This window comes from Pholcus phalangioides, unplaced genomic scaffold (assembly GCF_987345545.1).
Source record: "Pholcus phalangioides strain wild (caught in Gottingen) unplaced genomic scaffold, Ppha-v1.0 ptg000010l_1, whole genome shotgun sequence".
Classification (NCBI taxonomy): domain Eukaryota; kingdom Metazoa; phylum Arthropoda; class Arachnida; order Araneae; family Pholcidae; genus Pholcus; species Pholcus phalangioides.
The window spans coordinates 1,174,007-1,198,382 of record NW_028301603.1 but is presented as its reverse complement, the minus strand read 5'-3'; the positions used below and the strand labels follow the sequence as shown (position 1 = coordinate 1,198,382).

Below are 24,376 nucleotides of genomic sequence, written 5' to 3'. Positions count from 1 at the left end.
GATAATCTCTCACATAATGTGCCCTTAAACTACAGATTTTAAATGTTTAAAATTACAAATCTATGAAAATAATTGTGCAAATAAAAAGCGCTGGGGAAGGGGGGGGGGGTGGCAGATTTTAATTTTAAAAATATGATATATATATATATATCCATATCAGCAAGGCCGTAACTAACTAGAGAGGGGGGGGCAACTGCCCCGGCCGCAGTTTTAGGTGGGAATTAAGAGCACCATTACAAAATTATCGGATTTTAAAGTTGTGGGGGCGGCGAAAATCCTAGTTACGGCCCTGCATATCAGGGGTCTGTCCAGCAGAAATTCCAGAGGCCGTTTTTCCTTCTCAAAATGCAAATTAACAAAACCATAAATTTGGCATTTTAAAATTAGACTACTTCATTTTTTACTGTTTATCACAAAAATGAGGAAAACTCTCACAAAAACAGGACACTCCACCCCCCCACTTCCCAAAAATGTCTTGACAGACCCCTGTATATTCCTTCTACAGTTGTTAAATTCAACTATAGAATAACTGGGCATGTTAGGTAGCGGGTAACACATGCATGAATCGTCCGTATTCAGCAAGGAAACTGCTTAGAATCAGGGCCGTCTTAAGAGCATCATGGGCCTCCGGGCCAAGTGATTTTTCCGCGACCCTACCCTTGGGACTTGAAAATTTGAACCAGTTCTCATTTTTTTGAGGCCCCCGTGACATGCCCGGGTGGGCCCATTAGTTAAGACGGCACTGCTTAGAATCACCCGTTTTCGGCGGCGTGTCGCCACTGAAATGGTTAAACCTCTGCTGAGATTATATTTGTTTTTAAATAAACTCTTTTTTTTTTCTTTCTATTACAGAAATACTTATTTTTAACCCATTTGCATTCGTAAGCGGAATAACTAGGGTTACGAGCGTGGCCCCACAAGGGGTGGGCTGGCGAGGCTTCAGCCCTGGGGCCCGGGACGATTTTCATTATTTTTTTTGTTTCTTCACGCTATAAATCCATCACGAAGAGGCCAAAGTCTGGTGGGGGGGGGGCGCAAAATATTCCAGCCTAGGGGCATGGGCCCTGCAAGGGGGAGGCTGACAGGGTCCGGAACCATTCTCATCATTTTTTTTTTCACGCCATAAACTCACTATGAAGGGGCCCGTGAAAAGTCTGTCTGGGGATCGCCAAAGGTCCCATCCTAGGGGCGCCGCTCCAGGATGTGGGGGCCATGGTTACCAGATTCGAAAACTGAGAAAGGAAGACGCCTGCTCACGCTCCATCAGTGACGTCGCTTATCCAAATTTCCCCGATAGATGGCGCCACTATTCCGACCAACAAAATTTCCCCCGACTGAGGCACTAAAGAAAACAAAAAATTCTGGAAATTTCGACGGCTATTGGTGAATGCGCGTGGGAACACAAAAACACTGATATCGATGAACAAATGTATGTTTCAAAGCGGAGAAAAAAAAAATTTCTCTCCGGAAACTTAAAAAGGAGGAAAGGGAGAATTTTCCGAAACGTCGGAAGACGCTTGAAATGACATCAAGGAGGGGGACATATCCTCCTAAAAGAGGATCGTTGGCAGCCCTATAGTCCGTTTCAGGTTAACTTTGCAGTGAAGAGGAAGCTACGAGGGAACCGCATCACTCGTTGCTATGACAACGAAAGCCTCTTAACCTACGTATCGATGCGCGGCCTCGGCAAGGTATGTCTGATTCTCGCCAATCTCGCAGAAAAAAAAATTTTTTACGAATAACGTAATGTGCTTGTAGAAAAAATTGCAGACAGTTAGTAACAATTAGCTAATGAAAAAAAAACCCATCATCGATACCTTCAGAAATTAAAGTGCGGTTTTTGAAAAAAAAATATCATTTTTTTTTTATTGAAAAATATCTTGGTAACTCCTATTAACCCGGTTTTGACGTTTGAATTTGGGAATAGCTCCAAATAATAATAATAAAAATGATAAGGAAAAATTTAGAAGTCTTTTACTCACTTTTCTTGCCGAAATTTCCGTCGCTCACACACCCGAACGCATATACGTCAATGCCACTTGTTATTACAGTTTGTCATTTTTTACGGATTCCCATTCTATGGAATCCTCACTTGAAGTTGTAGAACTATCGGATTCTCTATTACTTATTAATTGTTGTTGCTCCAACATGTGTTCCATCAGGTCATCTGCAATCCAAAATTCCTCTTCTTTTCGATAACGTGCCTTATGCATTATTGCCAAAAAGAACGGAGAACGTTTTAGCGTGTCTATCTCTGGTGAAAAGAAAGATGCAACTGTCACAGAAGAAAAAACTACACTGCAAGCCTAAACCATTGTGGGTCTCTCTCTCTTGCTTGTTTATATTTATCTGGAGAGACACTGAAGGGGGCATCTGGAAGAACAGCCTCTGCTGTGGGGGAGAAGATGGCGTGTTGGTGTGGGTGCAAAAGAGACATTACTTATGTCAACACCCTCCGCTATCGGCTATTGGAATTCAGAAACCACCCCAATCCTACGAACACGGCAAGAAATAGATAATTTAAAAAAAAGGGGGGGGCGCCTGGAACCGTAACCTACACCCATAAAGAGAGCCTCTCACAACGGTATCGGCGCTGTCCTGAAAGAGGGACACTTCCTGTAATCTATGAGTGATATCTGAATTCGTTGGAGGCTATTTTCGGGAGAATAAAAAAACCTGATCGAATATTCGTCTGGGTGTGTAGGCCTATAACTACATGAAAAACTGAATGAAAAATTGTATCTATTGGAAAATTCAACAAAATGACGATATAATATATGTATATAATTGTGCAACCAAAAAAAAAAAGCACGACAGTGATATTGGCTGGGAAAATTTCTTGGAAATCACGCCAAAACGTTCTTGAGCACGCCATGGATTTTTGATAATGGTAGCCAATATTTTTTCTAATTTGAAAATTTTAAACGAATATACATTGGTTCAAAACGGTATTTTTTTCAGTATCTTTTTCGAAATCATAAAAAAATTTGAAATATTCTATATAAATGATCATCAGAAACCACCGATGTATGGGAACTATATTTTGCAGCGAAGGAGTACACTCTCTACCTTTCTCTTCACTGCAAAGTTAACCTGAAACAAACTATAGGAATAATCCTCGAATGTTCCTCATCAACTGAGAGCAGAATGTCCGCTGGTATGGTATGCAAGAAACTCGTTTTCCTTATCGATTTGTGGTTCAACAGCTAACGAATAAAGAGTGTAGACGCAAATGGGTTAAAAAAAACTAAGTTTTAATGCAATTAGAAGAATTTTAGTTTGGCATTGAAGAAAACTATGTTAAATTGTTTTCCCCTAGAATAGAAAAACTACGTGTCAGGGCCAGAATTGGAGGGGGGGGGGCGGCAACTGCTCCGGACAGGCAACTTTGTGGGGGCGGCCAATTTTAGGAGGGGAACAAAAACAGCCTTATAAAATCACTGAATTTTATTAGTGGTGGGGGATGGCAAAATCATTTTTGCTGCATCGCCACTTACGGCCCTGCTTATATAGGTATACCTCGCTTTAAGCAATCTCACTTTGCTTACGCGTTTTCGCCATAACGCGATTTTGGGAAGTTGGTTTACAACATCACAAACTGTGAAATTCGGTCCGAAATTCGATTCTAATAATGCAAAATCTAAAAATGAGCTTGCAAATCATAGAGATGACTTATTCATGACGATCATAAAATCCGTTGGATTTGAGGATGTAGATGAGATAAGTGAGTATGAAACGCTCGAATCTCTCGCATCAGAGCAACCTGACTCACTTATTAATATCGTTTATAGTTCATTCATGAATGCGGAAATGCAAAATACAATCAATGATGAAAATCAAAGGGCTTTTGATTTCCATTACCAATTTTTATTGCAATCGAAGAAACTTATTTGCGAGAGGTATTTTCAAATCATTAATAAGATTTTAAAAAATGCTGCTCCTAAGACGAACCTTCACTGTTTTATCAAAAAAAAAGTATGACCGGACCGGTCTGGGTCATTTTAGGAATTTCAGGGCAGCAGAACCCCGCACTTGACAAGAATTAGTCCATTCATGATCCAAACGAAGACTGTCAGAAATATAAAGCGTTTATATAAAATAGTATTAATTAAATTCTCTCATACATCCAAAACGAAGATGATTCAGCAATTTTATTAATCCAGATTTATATATAAACTTGAATAATTCATTGAATTATACTGTTTTTATTTTATACTGAAGGGACCCCTTCCCTCTATTGCTATGTTTGCCATGCTGAATTCATCGCAATTTCATCCTCGGACAAATTAATCGCGTAAAGCGAGGGATGCCTGTAGTTTGCACTTTCATTTCTATAGTTTATAGAGTTCATACATGAAAAATCTTAACCTTCTGCGGTCCTACCTCCTAAGGCATGGTACCTCCACCGGTATTGTTCACGGGCCCTTCTATACTGAATTTACAGCATGAAAAAACAGAAAATAGATAATTATCTCGGGGTCCCAGGGATAGAGACCTGTCAGTTCCATCCTTGTGGGAGGGTCATGCATATGTCGAGGTGGGGGACTCAACATAAGACCTCAACAGGAAAGAGTACTTCATTGTTACAACGAACCCTTACGATAATACCCCTGTATGAATTCGACTTTTTAGAATAACTCATAATACATATAAATCGCAAAGGGACAAACATCCGGGGGGGGGGGGGGGTTCATCATCGCTAGAGAAGCGGTATGAAGTACGAACTGTACCAGTGAAGTGCCAATAAAACCTCCGGAGTGCAAAGGATTAAACATGGGATGAATTTTGGAAGAATAATTCTTTAGTACAAATCCCCAAGTCCAAACAAGCCGTCAAAATTGCCGCAACGATGAAATAATAAATCCGGAAACCGTAACTAGGCAGGTGCGACAGGTGCACCCGCATAGGGCCTAATTGGAGGGGAGGGCCCAGAAGGGACCTAAATGCAAATTTTTGCATTGGGTAGTTACGGCACTGCCGGGAACAAAACAAAAAAACCTGTCCTGTCCAAATTACGAAAAAAAAAAAATCTCATGAAAAAAGCGTCAGAACCATCTGCCGGGGGAGTAGTTGCACCCAATCGATAAATTCGATATCATCAATACAATAATTACTCTGACGATATGTGCACACAGTGCCGTAACTAGGCAGGCGCAACAGGTGCACCCGCACAGGAACCCGCTTTGGGGGGAGGGGAGACAGAAGAGGCCCAAATGCAAATTCTTGCACAGGGCGCAGAAATGGCTAGTGTTGCGGCACTGCGTACACGTAATAAAAACTCTTCAACATACAAAAAGATTCACGTTTTTAAAAAAACTACATTTTCCTCTACATAAACAGTATAAAAACAAATTTTTCTTTATAGATGCATGAATTTTATAGAGTGCGCAATCATTTTGCCGCATCATTATTTTCTCACAACACAATAAAGGACCAACACTAAAGCCATACGGAGAACCTATGGAGGGGGCGGGGGAGACACATATCTTCACACCTCTCCATTAATTCTGAGTTCTTTAAGAAGCATTTTAAATAAAATCGAGATTTATGATTAATGCAGCATAAAGTTGATTTTCTATAGATTTTTGCGAAGTATTCTGTAATTTCTATAGGTCTGTTTCTTCCTGCATACTCCTCTGGCGGCAGACATGAGAGGAAGTTCAAACTCCTTGCTTAAAACAATTTTTTTTCTAGCATGGAATTATAAAACGGAAATTTCAAGTTGATAAAAAAAATTCCTTCATGCACACCTTTCAATACACAAACGTTAATTGTAATGGGCGGTGGGGAATTATTCCCGATTGAATTTAGTATCTACTAAAAACATTAGGTGGGGGAAAAAATGGTGACTTTGAAACAAAAGGAGTGATGAAATATTTATTCACGACATGCCTCGTATTTTCATCGCTCACCAAAAAAACTGAAGCTTTGTTCGAGAAAAAAAAAGTAAACGCATGTGTCCACGAGCAACCTTATAGCTGTTGTGAACATTTTTGGAAGGGAAAAAAACAAAAATCAATAGGTGAAGAAGAAACACATTCATGAGAAATACCAAGGAAAACAGAGGCTATGCAAGCGCCATCTGTCGAAATATTCGAGAGTGAAACTCACAGGAAAAAATCCCGTTGGCGGCATTGGTCCTCCTGGCATTCCTTCGTTTGGCGGCATCTGTGCTAATGGACTTGGAGCGGTGGGATTCTGAAGAAAAAATGAAAGAAAAAAAAAAGTATTATATAAAGAACATTTCAAAACCAAATTTAGTAAAACGAAGATACAAGAGCTGGGAGTAGATTAAAATTTTTCACTGGTTAGCCAAAAAAATTTTAATCGATTAATCGTATTTTAACCTTTTACCGTCCGAATTAATATTTGAATTGATTTTCTCAATTTTTTTTCTGCTATGTTTCTACTTCTGATCATAAAGTCTAGACCAGAGTTTCTCAACCGCCGGGCCGCGGTCCGGTACTGGGCCGTGACATCATCCATACCGGGCCGCGACTGATCTGCCGTTTCCTTTTACCCCATTCACGTTCCGTTAATCACGTGTTTGACCGGGCCTCCCACTCACAAAAATAAATGAAACCGGGCCGCGGGCTTCCAAAGGTTGAGAACCACTGGTCTAAAGACATCAATTTTAAAATTAATGAAAAAAAATCTCCTGCACTTTTTCTGAACTTGCCCGTGTCCATAGAAACAATATTAAAATTCAAAACAAATTTTTAACCTTCCTTAAAAATAGGTGATTTGAAGAAAATTAAATTTGATATAACTGCTGAAATGAATGAAATTTTCGTTCTGTAAATTAAGTTTGGAGTCTCACACGTTCAGGAAGAAAAAAAATTATAGTTATTCTATGTAAGGGGTCATTCAAGTATTACGTCAGCATCGAGGGGGAGGGGGTTTCAGATTTGCTGAGTTTTTATGACAAGGGGGGGGGGGTTTGAAGGTTTCTTACGTCATCAACCACCCTTTTTGAAGATATGAAATATTCTAAGCTGCTGATGAAATTTTGCTGACAGGGATGGGGGGTCAAAAATGGCTAAAAATCTGCTTACGTAATACTTGAATGGCCCCTAAGAAAAATATTTTTTTTTTTCCCGATTAATAAAACGATGTGCTCCCAACACCAGTCGTAAGAAGGTTAATCGAATATTTACATATGCTCGCGTTTATAGCAAACGTATTGATAAATGCACAATGTTCCTTTCAACGCACCTATTCGATAGATGTGAACAAATGCAGTAAAACTTCGTTCACTCGTCACCTCGGTTAGGTTGTCGTTTTTCGTCGGTCTAGCTTTCATAGATAACAATGTTTTGTAAAACCTTGGTTTACTCGTCTAAACGCAGGATTAGACAAGATTTTTTTTTTTTTTTTTTTTTTTTTGCCGTTGCCGCTTATGTATTAACTGCTAGAACAGGCGTGGTAAACCCGTGGCACGCCATGGTATCACAAATCATGGTATTACAAAAATGTAACACAATCTTTTCAAAAATTGAAGAAATTCTTAAATCTTACAGGGGCTGGGGGGGGGGGGGGCAACTGTCCCGGGCGGCAAAAATCCTAATTACGGCCCTGCTGTGCATACAATCATCTCTGCACTTGTTCCTCTCCACCCTTATATTTCTTTCTTTCTTTCTCTTCCATCTTTTTTTAACGTGGAACAAGCCTACCACATTTATCCCCTATACGTCTGAAACAGATCATTCAAATTTATCGCCAGCAGCTTGTACGCGAGAGGGTTAAACAATCCTTGATGATCTTGTAGGCTGTTAAACCTATATTTAGTGTGGTAGGCACACTCAAAATAACAACCAAGCGATGACTTTCTATATTCAATGCGTTTCTGTTTGGTTTTTCATGTTTGGGCGCAGTTGTTGGACATATCCCATGCGTACGAGATTCAGGATAACTCGCACGGGGACATACGTTGTTTTTCCCATGCATTCTTGGGGGGGGGGGGGGCCCAAGCACAGAGTCCTCAGGTTCCGGTGTTATGCCCAACGTGATGTAGGTCCCAAAGCAGAATGTTTTGCGTTGCTCTGCAACGATCCCTCAGCCGACTTAAAATGTTCTGCGGTAAAAATTTGCATCTACATAATAGCGTTTTTCTACACTTTTCTTAAAATTCTTCCACTGCAACAGCACTGGTTGCTCTACAACGTACGTCGCACATTTCGGCATATTCTGCTTTGGGGGATGTAGGTAAGATGAACTTCTACCGATGTACAGACATGCACAATCTGCATTGCGATAACCGAATTTATATGACTCAAAAATAAAAAGAATTTAGAACTCATAAGAGTGACAAAATGAACATTACGAAAATAAGGAGAACAGCCGAACAATATTTTGCGGGAATGGAGAGAATGCTCGTCCCGGAAAACTAGACGTATGGTCTGCATGGAAAAATACATAGTGGCACACCCATCGAAAATAATCTTGGTTATGGCAAGGTTTGGAAAAAGGTTAGCCACTCCTGTACTAGAACCACACACGTGACTTTCCGAACCGCCATACCGAACAGAAAAATTTTGAAGCCGGACACGAGTTTCATACCCTACCAACGGCTTAAAGAAGACCCTGGTGGACTAAAAAAAACTGTTGAAACTTTCGAACTGCCGTCACGACAGCCTTTATGTACAACTATGTTCTCAATCATTTACAGCCAGTGGCAACGAACGATCAATCATCGTCAGTGATCAACCTTTTGAAAAATTTACAGATTTTTCCTCTGTTATTTTCCATTATCGGTGGATCAATGTAATTAAATCGCAATGAACCCCGCTTACGATTATAAACCCTATTCATTCACATTTGAAAGTGTCCGCAGCATCGATAACAGCGCTGGCTTGAGATCATCCAGTTGCAAGGAGAGTTCGGATGAGTCTTTTAATCGATATTTTCCACGCAAGGTCGGTTTCGATTCGAATCGTTTTCCGGAGGTCCATGAAGAATTAACGAAGTGGTACGAGTTCGATATCCTGATAACGTCGAATCAATATTTCACAGGTGGCCGCAAATAACCGAAACGATAGCACCGCGTATGCAAAAGCTTATTAAAAAGTCATTGGGGGGGAAAAACATCGCATCCACGCTTTTCCATTTATTCCACGTGTACATACAAAAAAAACCTCAAGTTGATTTCAACTCAAAAATATACGAATATCGAAACTGCATGCAACTCATTAAAAAAAGCGTGCAATCGATTTCAAGATGGGACTTGCGACATTTCTTCGATAAAGACAAATTTCAATCAAAATATCGGCTTTCAATTAGATTCATTTATTCCGCCAGCGATTCCAATAATTACGTCGTCATAAACAGTCAAGCCATACTTTAAAAAAATACTTTAAAAAAATTCAAGGACGTTTCTTTAATTTTTTTCCACAAAAAATGTATCGATGACGTGAATCAGAATCTTCACAACATATTCACTTCATCGTTTCAACTGCCATAAAAAAAATTCTCAGAGTCTTTTCTGCTTAAGACAACCCATATGATTCAATATCTGTAGATCTTCCCGCCCCAGTGCCCCCCTACCCCCCAAGAGGCGATATCGCTCAATTTGGGAAAGAGTGATGTAAATTAGGGCTAGTTCGCAGTCACGTGATTTTCATCCATCTATCCAGACGCGGGGGATAAGTGGAACATGATTTCTTAACCAGGAAATTAACTGCTAACAACACTAATAGAACAGCCTCAAGAAAAAAGAAAACGTGACCTCAATATCAATTCTGGGCCAAAAACCAGCCATGGACCAGTACGGCACTTTACACAGACACACACACACCCAGAAAAAACATACCGAGTCCGTATCGCCTCCTCTACTCGAGCTGATGGACTCGCCAAGTGGCGTCGATTAATAGTTTGGCGCAATTCAAAGTCTAAACTAATACTTATCCTCCCCCCCCCCCTCTTAAGCAATTACAATGTCTGGAATGAAAAAAAAACCCATTAAAATCATACCATGCAACCGTTCGAAAAGGCACATCACCTAGCGTTTTGAAGGTGATGTAGAGAAGGGTTTCTACACAACGTAAAACTTCTCGCGGAACCCGTCATAGCTGTTCCGCAGAACCTTTAATGATAATGAAAGGCTGTTCCATATAACTCAAATTTTTGAATGCGTGTCCAAAAAATGTTTGTCCCCTGCTGTCCGTCTCTCAACAGCATCATAGCTAGGTATCATTAGGCTCCATCTCTTAATTTACATATTTATTGTCGTAAATCATTCCACCAGATCTTATAATGAGACCCCCCCCCCCCCCGTGCCGTGCCCGGGTGGGACTCAGGCGTTAAGATGGCCGTGAGAGTCTCGTAAAGTACAAGTAAAAATCTGCAATTCCGGAATCCTCACATCTAGTGTGGATGAACATTTTCCAAATACACTTCATTTTTTACAGCTTATTGGTTGCATTTTCAAGTTTTATAAATGAACTTTCATGAAACTTTTGTAGTGTAATCCCGGCGAAAGCCTGAAAATTAAAACGAATAAGCTGATCGGCTACATTCGAGAGAATGCCACCGATCAGTATTTTCAGGTTTTATACAAGCACTTTTACGAAACTTTTCTTTCATAAAACTGAAAAAATTTAACCAATAAGAGTATCGGTTACATTGGATCGAATGTAATAAATGCACTTATTGGTTGCATTTTTGAAGTTTTATAAAATAACTTTTGTAGTGTAATTCCGTCTAAGGCTGGTCACTATAAAAGTTTGATAAAAGTCCTATTATAAAACTTGAAAAATGCAGCCAATAAGGTCAACGGTTACATTTTCTAGAATGTAACCAATAACCTTATTGGTTAGATTTTTCAAGTTTTATAAAAGGGATTTTATCAAACTTTTATAGTGTAATCACGGCCTTAGACATCCGACGTCCCACGACTTTGAAAAAAAAAGTTTCTACAAAAATTCTCGACTATCCTCAAATAGAAAAACGAAATAAAAACCTATCAGTTGCGCACACAACACAGCTTCAAAACACCGCATAAAGTGCTGTATTTGGTCGTAGAAGGGGAAAAAAATGGAAGCATGTTAAACATGGAAGTTAATCAGGTAACAAGTTGTCGGCCACTTGTAATAACTTGTCAGAGAGTCTCGATTGATTATGACGTTGGTCGGTCGGAGGAAAAAAAAATGGTTTTCTTTTTCTCAGCTCTTTACGGGTACGTTTAACTAGCCAAGGTGAGAGGAGAAAGAAAATATAATAATAATACGACGAGCTTGGTGGTCCTAATCGATCATGGCAATGATGTCTGCCGATAGCAAATAGATATATGCTAACTACATTCGACGTGGGGAAAAAACTGGTGATCCTGAGAAACATCTTAATTGATGCCGGTTTTTATTCGAAGTTCAAGCACTCGGCTGAGACAGGAGCGGATCCAGGATGTGTCCGAGAGGGACGAATTGTGTAAGCTCGTTGGATCGTCCCGTATATTACGGGGCATTCAGATTTAACCATATTATTCGGCTCTTTGGAAGGGCGATCGTTCCCATCACCACCTTCCCTCCCTGGATTCGTGACTGAGCGGAGGCAGGCATCTTCAGCTTCCGAATAGAACTGAGGCAGGCAACTTCAGCTTCGAATAGAGCGAAGACCGATATCTTCAGCTGTGAATGGGGCGGACCCGAGGCGATGTGTCGGAGAAGCTACTTATTATGATAGGGGGCATTGGATCATCCCGTATTTTACGGTAGATAAATTTCTCCAATATTATTCCGCTCTCGAAAGGGGGCAATCGCCTCCCGCCCCGGACATGTGCTTGCTGCTGAGACTTTTAAAAAATATGGGTACCAACCGTTGTTGACGGGCCTTATCACCTTCTGGGATCCAAGGGCCCAGCAATAGCTACGATATAGTAGCTCCTAAACCATCGGTAATCGTAATGTGGGTTTTGGTCCGAAGGACTTTTGATGTGGGTCTGACCATTCCACTTACAGTCCTGTTACAAATGCACTTATAGCGCCAATGGTGTCATTAATTTCGGAAAATAAACACTTCCACGGGACGCAAAGTTGATCATTTTGTTTCGCGGCTAAAAAAAGGGTAAAGAACCCTGACCCAAAAGAAATTAAATACCTTTCCAAATGGGGGGGGGGGGGGAAGAGAAATTATGAAATAATGTAACCAACCATTATGAGCATCGCCTCGCAGGCAGGGACCGTCTTAAGAGCATCACGGGCTCCCGGCCCAACTAATTTTTCTGGGAACCAACTAATTTTCACAACCTAGAAAATTCTCGAAATTCAACTACTTGTTTTTCTGAGGCCCCCTCTTCTCTTGAGGCCAACAGGCCGTGCCCATGTGGGCCCGTGAGTTAAGACGGCACTGCTTGAAGGAATGTGTGTGTGCAATGCTCAATCTTTTCCAATGCATGCGTGGCGAGACAAACATTCTCTCGCACTCCCAAGTTTTTGGGAAAGGAAAGGGTAAAATTTTTTTCACGTATCCCACAACCTCAGGATCCCGGTTTCCAACCCCCGGCACCCCCGTGATTCCAGGGGCCCACGCGAGTTGAATAGAATGAGCTTGATACAACTTACAGCAGCGTGGCACCGTTCAAATATTTTTTGCAAATTTTGAATTTCGTAATTTCGCACAAAAAAGAAAAAAAAGATGTGAATTGACAAGGGGGGCGTGTTCTCACCTTTTTTTTGCATTTTGTTAATTCCGTGCTATCAATTTATCAAAACCGAAAATCCATGAGGATGATCATAAGAAATAAGCAGAATTTATGGATGGTGCTGCCATCTTCAGAACGAAAACAAAATACGAAATACTATGGGATTTAGAAAAAAAACATCGCTTCTTTAATTTTCCTAGAAACCCACGAGATTCTACGCTATCCCGATTAACACAAACAATGCTCCAGACAAATTGCAAATAGGAAGGGATTAATAGGAAGAGATTCCCTGTACCATACATCTCTCCATCTTACGAGCGTGCACCACTCTTTCCCCCCCCCCCCGCCCCAACGAAAGGTGAAGAGTCCTCGAAAGTGTTTTAGACCAGTGGGTGCTAACCTATAGGAGATTGATTTCTGAATCAATTCTGAAGGGGGGGGGGGGGGTGCTCATACCGGAACTGCAAAATACTGTTGGGTCTGTATTCCCGGCTCCGATGCCACTGCAAAGGTGGGTCCTGTGTGGGCCCAGATACGTATATATATACGGGAAAAATGCAACCCCAAGTACTCCCCACGAACCCCACTCCAATGCTGTCTTCCAGTCGGTGCCTGCAAAAAAAAAAATTTGAATGACAGAATTTTAAGGACTTTGAGTGACTTCCCAGAAAAATAATACGCCATTGCAGTATGCCCGGATTTCACAAATGAAAAAATTATTTAGGTGCCAGCCAAATTTCTTGAGCTAAGCATACAATTTTTCAAGTGAAACGGCCTGACACCCAACTTTCGCGTTAGTTGACAAGCAAAACACAATTTCCGATGTGTTGTCCTCGGACTCCAATTCAGAAATAGTCGTCATGTCGACCCCTGGAAATTGGGTTTTACCAAGAACTGTATTATATTGTTTTCCCAAGCTCATTTTCAACACTTTCATTGACGAGATATCTCGCCTCTATAAAAGCCTCTTATTTTAGTATTGACAAACTCAAATATTTTGTAAACTCCTCAATGGAACACTTTTCCCCGGACCCCTTAGTTTGTTACCTGCTGAAAATCTAAAGATAGCCAGCCCACTTCATTAAAACAAAAATATGGCATTTTGAACGGGGTTTGGCGATTTCTACTGAGCCGCTAAAAGGGTTGGTATCAGGGATGTAAAACTAGGTTGGGGCACTGAGTCAAATACAGCCCCACAAAAAATGTACACTTAATTTGCATATTTTTTCCCCCTTTTGAAGGGTCAACAAGGAAATGTCTACCCCGGGGTCCCCGAGAGGGTACGCTACGGCCCTGGTTGGCGTGGATTCAAATTTTTGCCTGCGGAATATTGCAATGGAATTGGTAAACTGCAGAGTTATTTAAAAAAAAAAGAAAGAAAATCTAGTTATAATTTTCTCACCGAATCGTAGACTACCAAACACAGCTCATTGCACCGACAGACTTCAAGCGAGCCTGTCGGTGTCGCAAATCGGCTTGAGAAAAAGCTAAGGAACATGAAACAAATTATAAACGTTCGTAAGCTATCAAACGAAGTTTTGGCCGTGACCGTTAATGCAAAGAACCCTTCTTCACTTCACATCGGTGCCCGTTTCAAAAAAAATTTTTATTTAAAAAATGTTTTTTGAAATATTGTTCAATACGTCTAAATGCTACGAAATATTTTTTAGGAGAAATAAATAAAAATATTTATTGCTGCAAAATCTTGAAAAGAAAATTCATTTTATTTTATGTATTCCGAATCATTGATCCGCTTTTTTTTCTCCTTTCTCTCGATAGATGGCGATCACGTCGCGGCTTTTGGTATCCCAGATACACGTGCTATCCTGTCACTCAAGTTCTTGTTTGGTTGAGGGGAAACGAGTTGAGTAGAACGGCCATTGGAAAAGAACGCACGGTAGCGAGCGATGATTCCTATCACGAAGAGGCACATCTATATTTGCACCGTCACACCCGCGGATATGGTTCCAATTTTAACGAAAACACGATGTTGTTAAATTAACTGATGGATCGATTTCGGTGGTGGGAGCGGAATAAAGGGAAAAGTAGCGTTGTTGTACTTTGCCTTCAAATACGGTCACGCACGAAATTAACGAGACATCATTACCCGTTGAAATAATAGCCGTCGCCGAATTTACTGTGAATGACGTCATGGCCTCCACATGGGGTAGGCTCACGGGGCTCCAGCCTGATGAATCTTGATGCGCTCTTTCAGAATTTTACAAAGACCGTATCGACTCCTTGAAAGATGCTGACCAAAGGGGAGGAACTTAACGATCAATAATAACTTTTAATTTCGATACAAGACAAGAAACAAACAGGGCCACCTTAACAGCATCATGGCCCAATCCCCTCACCCGGGCATAGTGATGTTCTGAGGCACCCTACCTAAATTGAGTACTTGCCTGCCAATTTTCATAGTTATTCTTAAAAAATCATCGCACCAAATCCCATTATGACGAGGCCTCCTATACACCTGAAGCGTTCGGGTCATGCCAATACCTTCTATAGCAAAAAGCCTCCGCGCGAAGCTCGTGACGTTACTGAAGTCGTCCATTTCATCTAGTCATTTGGTATATTGCAAAAAAAAGTAAAGATTTCGCATACGTCGGACGGCTATATCCAATGGCTACAGGTGAAATGGGCGACTTCAGTGACGTCAGAGCTTCGTGCGGAGGCTTTCAGAAGGTGCCGTAGAAGGTGTGGGTCATGCCCGGGTTGACCCATGCGTTAAGACGGCACCTCAAAACAAAATCACATTTCAACAAGAAATTACTTGAACCTTTGTCATCGCATATGCCCGGCATGTTGAACTTGTTAACACGTGAGCAGCTCATCCATCCCTGAAGTTCCCCCCCCCCCCGAGGAGGGGGGGCAAGATACCTGATTCTGCATTGGCGGCGACATCTATCGACTTGCCATTCTAGTTGTTTCCCAGGAGTAGCATTACCACCATTTCAGTATGTTTCAGACTTATGGGTGCGTCGGCGATTGGCAAAGACGGCGTTCACGACACAAAATCGGTTGAGGACCCGCCACCAGCAACATAACTGAAGGTTACAAATACCACAAAAGGGCAAAATTTTCCAACGACGTGTCTGAACAAAGATGCGCACGACGTGGCCCTCACATCCTGCAGCAGGGCTTCCCAGGCAGGGAACTTTGACGGCCCCCCCCCCCAGTAAATATGAATAAACAAAAGACTCGCTTCGGACCCTGTCTGCGTTGCCTTTCTGGAGGTCATACCCAAGACAATAGACTAAAGATACACTGTTACTATTACTACTCTATGCCCACGACCCACAACATAGGGGGGAAGCTGACAAAGTCTCCAATCCAATCCCAGATTATTTTACACCAGCGGTTCTCAACCAGTGCTCCGCGGAGCCGTGTGCACTTCCCAGGGGCTCCGCGGTGACTCAAAGAAAATAAAAAAAAATAAGTAAGTTTGATTGATAAATGAAAAAAAAAAAAAAGAGGGCTACAAGGGTACCGCCATAAAAATTATACGAAAAGGGCTCCTCGAGTCAAACAGGAACTCTGATATAAAAATTATGTACTGAAAAGGGCTCGCGAGTCAAAAAAAGGTTGAGAACCGCTGTTTTACATAATAAATTATCAGGAGTGATGTAATTTTTAATTATATAAATTATTAAATTCATCAAAAAAAAATTAGACGCACGAAAGAATCTGAGTAAAGGGGAGGGGGCTGTTAAAAGATATGCAACAGTCATAGCACACGCAACTGGACACACTCTCTCTGTGTCTCTCTCTCTCATCGAGCACATAACTGTTTTTTCAACAGCATTCCACTAGAATTCATACTTCATTCAACTAACATGCATAAATGTTATCCCATCATTTTCTACAGCCTATTGCTCGCGAGCACCGTCGTAATCAACACTGTGCGCAGGTTTTCTCGAGGTGGGGGGGGGGGGTTTAATTCACACACCATTCAAGTAGCATCCAAAGATTAGCTGGTTGGAGTTGGCACAAGAATGGCAAGTTCTGTAGAATTTATAGACACCGCGGGGCTCGCGACTGGGAAAAGGTTTGAACGCCCCCCTTTTTACCCCCACCCCCTTGCAATAGAGGCTCACAATTAGATGGATGACAGGCCGAATGAGATAACGTGCCAAAAGGTGGTAACCTTCTCACCACCAAAGAATTGTGTCACCATTCTTCAACCATTGTTTCTCGTCGTCCTCCTCCGCCAACGAAAGCGGCTTCGGGGCAAATTATGCATACAGCGTACGATATACTTATTTTATTTTTTTGCAGCTTTTTCCTCGAAAATTCGTTGGCCGTTGTTGTGGAAGGGATCGCAGCCGGATGCTGCGTTGTGGCGGTGGTTGGTACCTACTACCACATTCCTATGCGAGTGAGACAGTGTGGGGGAGATAGAGCCAAAATCACTGGGCGGTAACTGTCTCTTTCTTTCTCTCTTGACTTTCCCCACGTCTATTTTACAAGCTTTCTGAGTGATTCTCATTCTCATTGGGGGCCCCCTAACAGGTTCTGAAGTAAATCTTCTCCCCCCCCCCCCCACCCTTCAACCACACTTAAGTATGCCCTCGGCAACGATACAGGTAACTGATGAATGGCTATTAGAGAAAACAAAAAATCCGACGAGGTTCGGCATTTTTTACCACTGCTAATAAATACACTAAATATCTTTTGAAGCAAGATAATTTTCTAATGAATAATTAAAAAAAAAAAAAAAAAAGGTGGTCAACCGAACGTAGGTCTATAAGAAGTTGCTAAGGGGTCCTGCCGGTGATGGGTTTTGAAACACAGCGTAAATTAGAATGAAACAAAGGTGACTTATAGAGCGGGTGGGGGATATTTGGATCATCAGATATTTGGGCAAGTGGCAGGGCCATTACTAAGAACAGGGGCCATTCCTGTCGGGGAAGGACAGAACTAAATTTGCTGCCATAATTTTGCCACAGATATTGAAACCTGGAAAAACTGCCTCCCCAGTTCCGGCCCTGCAAAGGGCAGTACCGTCTAAACCAGTGTTTCCCAAAGTGGGCGATGTAATAGTCCAGGGGGCGATGGAAGCTACGGTTATACCATTGGATTCTATGGGCTTGTTTGAGTTGGTGGGGGGGGGGGGGGGGATGAGAGAGAAAAATATCTGAAGAAGAGGGCGATGGAACAAAAAAGTTTGGAAAACTATGGTCTAAACGCATGGGCCCACCCAGATATGGCCCTATGGGGCCACGAGTGTTTGGGGGGAAAAGCTCATGATAATGAGATCTGGTTGAGATTTTTTAGATTGAGCATTGTGCTTATTGAAGGTGTCATGGCTGCAGGAGGAGATTTATCGTGTAGGTTCGTATGATTCTCCCAGGATAGAAAAATCTTTGCCGCATAATTTGGCCCTTGGGGGAGGGATGATCATCCCCGCAATGGATCCACGCATGGCACATGGATCTAAATTTACTTATAAAATTCGTGTTCATTACAAATTTAGTTTTGACCAAAATAAACGGGTATTGCTCCTGGGGGAGGGGGTGCAAATAAAGACCGGCCATGAGAGGAAAATAAGGTCCGAAGGGAGCCATGAACTAAAAAAATGTCAAGAAACACTGCATTAACTCATTCCCAAAGCGGCTAAAATCCTCCCGCAGTTATGTTGCACTTGCCGTGCTCGACTTTCTCCAGCAGAAAACAGATGGCGACACCTCTACGCTCTCATAATTAGTTCCCTTATACCGCATGTGGTCCAACAATTAATACTAATTTCGGCTGAAACGATACATGAGTTACTTGCCACTCGCTCACCTTGCCAGAGCAACAAGTCATCCATCAAATCTGGCAAAGTAAAAATTGAAAACGGTTATGGAAGCGATTCATTATCTAATTAATCACAACAAGAACCATAGTTCGGGAGCGGTGGGGTTCCCCCGTCAGAAAACGCTAAACACACTGGACGGTCTCGTACATGAAAAACTCATTAATTTCATTCTAATTAGCTACGAGAGCGCGATCCTGTTTTCATAATGGCCTTCCACTAGAAAGAGGGAGGGGGGGGGGGGTCAAGCCAACGAATTTCGGACATGACCGCGAAAATAAACAAGTCGCATCGATTTCGAACTGCCATTTACACTCATGCCCATAAATTAAGGATAATTCAGAATCACACGGAAATCGAAATCTAAAGTAAAAATTTCACTTGTAGAATTATCACACGCATCTGCAAGTATGATATGCAAATTTCAGGAAGCCACCAGATGATGCCGATAGTACGTCACAATGACGAGAGTGTAAGGGGGGGGGGGGTATAATAAGGAATTGTGGTAAAGAAGTAAAATTGTTCACAAAAGTTCTGTAAGGCGCTCAGTGTCATAAGCGAATAGTTATGACACAGAGGACGCATGTGGATGATTTTTTACGTGGTAGAATTATCGGCCGCCTGGAATGTGGGCGTACTCAGATGGAAGTATCCGAGAAACTTGGAATTGCCCAAAGTGTCATCTCTAGGCTTTGGCAACGATTCCAAGACAACGGAAATGTCAGTAGACGTTACAGTACAGGTCGCCCCCGAGTTACAACGCCGAATGAAGACCGGTATTTAGCAGTAACTGCCAAAAGAAGCAGACGGAGCACAGCATCCGACCTGTCTCGTCAGCTATCTGCAGCCACGGGCACCACAGTTTCAAGGCAAACCGTGTACAGACGTTTGGGAGATATTGGTCTATATGCTCGCAGGCCTGTCAGATGTGTTCCGCTCACGGCAACTCACTGTCGGCAGCGATTAGCCTGGAGTAGAGAACATGCAATGTGGACATCGTCACAGTGGGCTTGTGTGATGTTTTCCGACGAGTCCAGGTTTAGCTTGCAGTCTGATTCACGTCTGACTTTCATATGGAGAACGCCAGGTACCCGTTACCACCAAGACAACATCATTGAACGACACCGTTACGGTGGTGCAGCATTGCTCGTTTGGGGTGGAATTATACTGGGTTCCAGGACAGATCTGCATGTTCGAACCAGAACCATAAAAGCCCAGATTTATCGGGACATCATTCTGGAACAACATGTACGTTTGTTTAGGGGTGCCATGGGCGCAGAATTTGTGTTTATGGATGACAACGCCCATCCTCACCAAGCAAACATCGTAAACGAATGCCTTGAATCTGAGGATATAACCCGTATGGAATGGCCATCATTCTCACCTGACTTGAATCCGATAGAGCATGTGTGGGACATGCTTGACCGACGAGTTGCAGCCCGTCAACCACCTCCTACATGTGTACCGGAACTTCGGAGAGCATTGCTTGCTGAGTGGAGTGATCTTCCCCAAGATCAGATCGATAATTTGATACTCAGCATGCCTAGGCGTTGTACGGACTGTATTTCATCGCATGGGAGACATACAATGTATTAACCATCATACCAATCATGTAATAGAAAGTTTTTGTAAAGGAGATATTTTTTGCTCCAGGGAGCAAAAATCGTAGTTTTTATGAATGGTATCATACATACACCATCGTTTTTGTTCTTTATCTTTTGTTTAATAAATGGGCTTTATGCATAAGTAACGTTTGTTTTGTTTCTGAACCTTTATTTGCCGGAGCTGGCGTTATCCTTAATTTATGGACATGAGTGTATATCACCCCCTTTCCCCACCAAAAAAAATATAGTCGACGTCATAATGTTATCATTCGGGTATTGTTATCACGTTCACTAAGTACGAAACGGACCGATATCATAGAACAGGAAAAAGTTCGTTCAAGTTATCGGGACTTTTGATTTATGTAATCTTTTTTTTTTTTTGCATCGATATTTCATTCTCTTCATATTTTGAAGCAAAGGTTGAACCTTAGTTTTACTCATGTTTTACCCAAGTGAGTTATCGTTATCAATCTGCAAGACCATGCAGGAGATCAGAAGGCTCTGTACTCATTTCACAATGTCCTTAATCGGACCGTAATAGCCGCTATGATGATTCCCATGTACATGTAAGCGCTGCCTTTGCAACGGATTGAAGGCATGTGCATGATTTCAGAAAAGTCCCTTTATTCAGCTCGCGTCCGTTTTTTTCAACTGACCACATTCATAGTTCCTTGGCCGGATGACTTTCACGATAACTATGGAATGTACCGTACATTATAAAAAATATTGTAATTCGTAATGCACATTAGACAGTTCCATTCTAATTCTTCGCAATTTATTAATACATACATATAATACATATATATAAGGGAATTTATTTCAGCTTAAACGAGGAAAAAATCCGGGCTTAGAACAACTGAAAGAGGGAAAAAAGTATGCCATTCGTCTCGTTCGACCAAGCGGGACATATGGTCATCTTTTTTACAACCGGGATTTTTTTTTTTCAATACAATTGTCAATTGGTTATTGTTACATTCCACACATCTTTTCGGGATCACATGGGTTTCTGATAGCAATAACTGAATGATAACTATATCCGAGGCGGCTTAAGCGAGGCTGCAATGGGTGCGGTGCACCCGGGAGGCAGGGTTGTAAGGAACGGCAGCGTAGACTTTAGTTAAGACTCCAAAATTTCTTTGAAATAAATTTCTTAATAAAAGTAACTTCCCAAATTAAGCGCTGTTTAAAAGATTAAATTACCTGTTGTCTGTGGCATTATTAAGAACGGTAAAATAATTCTGGATCACAAAAAGCAGAACAATCTGCTTCAAAAGTGGGACGTATGGCCACGATCATTTTGCACGGTAAACAATGGTGTGCGGCTTTCCTCTGAAAAAAAAAAAAAATCAGGTTTATCCAGAGGTCCCTTGACTGAAGCCCTGCCAGCTTCCCACCAGGGTCTGCATATGAAGCTTCGCTTCCGGGCGGTAGGTAAGCTCGAGCCGCCCCTTATAACATCCAAAAAGAATTGGAAAAACGGGACGACTGTTTTTCCTTCTCACATAATTGGTAGCAAAATGTTCAAAATCATTCCACTTTTTTTTTTCCTTTCTTCTATTCAAAAATATAAGTTTTTTTAACCTTTGAACTGGAATCCTGCATTTTTTGTTGTTCAGCCACTGCGAGGCAAAAGAAGGGGACTGCAAATACAATGGTTCTCAAACTTTTATTCTCCCGCAGCTCCCTTGCTCTTATCAACATGCATCCGTGGCTCTCCAGAATAGTTTAATAAAGTCACTATATAGGCATGGCTCAGTAGGGTCCATAGGTTGAGATCTTCGGCGTGGCTCCTAAGGCAGACTTTTCAAGGGCCCTTCTAATGAATTTGGAAATTAAAAAAAAAAAATTACGATAATTGTCTCGGGCAGCAGGACTTCAGCCCTGTCCGCCCCATCTTTGTGGGAGCCATGAGAACAGGCACGAATGATTTTCGCCAGCTTCCCGTAACACCCCAAGCAGCCGCGATGCACACTTTGGGAATACGCTGGTCTATCACGAATTGATTTTTTTAAATGTACACGTTTCATACATCCCTTGCGAAAATTTCTCAGCGAAGAAATTTGAATCTGGTTAACTGAAGGAAAGGGCTTTCTCCCACTATAAAAATTCGCCCTCATTATATGGAGGTCATTGCAGAAGTTCTTCACGTAGATGGATCAAAGCGAATACTAGGACAGATGACGACATTAAGCAGAGGCGGATTTAACGGCAGGCGAGCGCGGGGTCCCGACTTCCAAAAGGGCCTCAAAAACCCAAACTTCACATTTTTTTCTAATTTAAGGAGCCCAATATTTTCTTTTGTGCCCAAGGCCCCTTAATCCGCCACTGACATTAAGTACGGAAATGATAGCATGATAACGATACCTTACAAGAAAAAAATATTAAGTTTAGTTGTGGGGTTTTCAAAAGTACCTTACTCTATAATTTACTATTCGACCTATTCGGGGCGGTAGGCTGGGGAGTCCCTGTGTTTACCCCGACGGGTGATGGATGCTGACGAGTTGGAGCTGTGGACGCTGGAGGACTGGTGGCCTCTCAAGACCCGGAGTGGTGGAGGTGGCTCTCTCGGGAGCTCCCGCTGGCGCTCCGGGCCCCGAGACTCTTCACTGATGGGTTGTGGTGGTTATTGCCGGATGCCCATGGGGTCCCGTCCGTAGGATTCAGTACAGGAGAAGAATAGATACGGACGACCAGACTTCAGCAGACTAGCGGCAAGAAGACACACACAGAACAACAAGGGCGCGACCATGACACGGTCCCAGAGACCCTCGGGACAAACAGTGACACGGACTTTAAATGATATGTATAAATACTGTTTATTTACGTAGCTGCATCGCGCCTTTTTGTATATCATGTATATATTTTGTATTTTTCTGTAAATATTCTTTATATAGAATAAAAAAAAGCCCGCATTAGCTCCCCCCCCCCCCCCCCCGAAAGGGGATTCGGAGTAAATTGTCCTCAGACGATTTGCCGGGGCTATTGTCGGCGAATTGAATTGAAGTTCCGTTCTGTGGCGGATTAAAGTCGGTCGAGGCCCCGGACGCAAAAGAAAATATTGCCCCCCCCCCATAAAATTAGAAAAAAGTGTGAAGTTTTGGTTTTTCGGGAGCCCTTTAGAAGTCGGTCGCGTCTGGGTCCCGTGGCGGGTGATGGTGGCTATTTCACCGCCTCAGCCCACCCCTTCGGGGGTAAAAGGCAGTAAATCGGCCTTGGCTGTGTCGTCAGTCCTTCTGTTCAGTTCTGTAATTTACTGTAACATCTTAATAGAAGGGACCCCGTATGGGAGCAAATATAATTGAAGACTTCTATTCATTCTGAAATTATTTTTTTTTCCCGAATTCCGGAAAAGTTTAATTAAATTGTTTGATTATTTTTAATCTGGAGTCACTTTCAATGATTCCTTAATTATTTATTTCAATAAATGTGAAATGAATTTTATTCTCGATATAGTCTTGAAATCATTTCTTTTCAATAATTATGCAATTATTCATTTATTAATTGTGAAATAATTTCCATATCACAAATTAAGAGCATATAAATCAATGAGAGAAATAAATTCATATTTTTCATTGAATTCTGAAAATTTTCTTTCAATTAATTCTAGAACTGATCCATTTGTACCCACCGTACTCATTTGAGTACGGCGAGGATATTTGGCTTTTCATAACATTTTAGCCTTGCAGCTAGACGTACATCTTAGCACGTGTAGATGACAACGCCACTCAAAAAAATTGGCGTCGAAAAAATTATCGAGAGAAGTCATTTTTCTGGTTTAAAAATGAACTGTTGAAGTTGGTGAAATTTACAGTCGAATCTCGTTAAAAAAAACTCCCAGAGACCGGAGAAATCACTTCATAATAACGGAATTCCGTTATAGAGGAATTCCAGATTTTTACATTGTTCCTATCTGGGGATTAGAAAAGTTTTCGTTAAAACGAGATTTTTTCGCTATCCGTTAAAATGGGAATCGACTGTATTATATAAAATTATGTAAAAATGTATTATATAGGTGGGTAATTTTGTTATCGGCATTATATTGCTGTTTTCATGCAAGTGATTCTTTTTCCATTGATTATTTACATTACACTTTGATGTGAATAACTGACACAATTGAATTTCGTTTCATTCAACTGCATTTTCAAATGTGTCGTCAGATTTTGCTGTCCTCAATTGAGGGCACTTGTCCGTCCAGTGTTGATGTATTTAAAAAAATCTCTTGCAATATCCTTAATTGATGCAATTTGAACAGCATATTCCAATATCGAAGCGGAATTCAAAGCGCAGCTCCGAGGGCCAAATGTGGCCAGCGGGCCATGCGTTGAAGGCCCGTGGGTA

General features: G+C 41.6%; 1 protein-coding gene and 1 long non-coding RNA gene across 6 annotated transcripts in view; one reads left to right on the top strand and one right to left on the bottom strand.

Annotated features, from left to right (window-relative positions):
- The window catches only part of LOC149080730 (uncharacterized), a 44,462-nt gene extending 29,958 nt beyond the window's left edge, over window positions 1-14,504 (top strand). The window contains exon 4 of the long non-coding RNA XR_016193379.1: window positions 14,414-14,504. This is a non-coding gene — a long non-coding RNA (uncharacterized LOC149080730). The remainder of the gene's footprint in view (window positions 1-14,413) is intronic.
- LOC149080729 (single-stranded DNA-binding protein 3-like) overlaps window positions 1-24,376 on the bottom strand; it is a 189,831-nt gene that overhangs the window by 68,355 nt on the left and 97,100 nt on the right. For all 5 annotated transcript variants that reach the window (XM_089237414.1, XM_089237411.1, XM_089237413.1 and 2 more), the window contains exon 6: window positions 6,112-6,198. In XM_089237414.1, coding sequence (XP_089093540.1) covers window positions 6,112-6,198 — 87 coding nt within the window. The remainder of the gene's footprint in view (window positions 1-6,111; window positions 6,199-24,376) is intronic.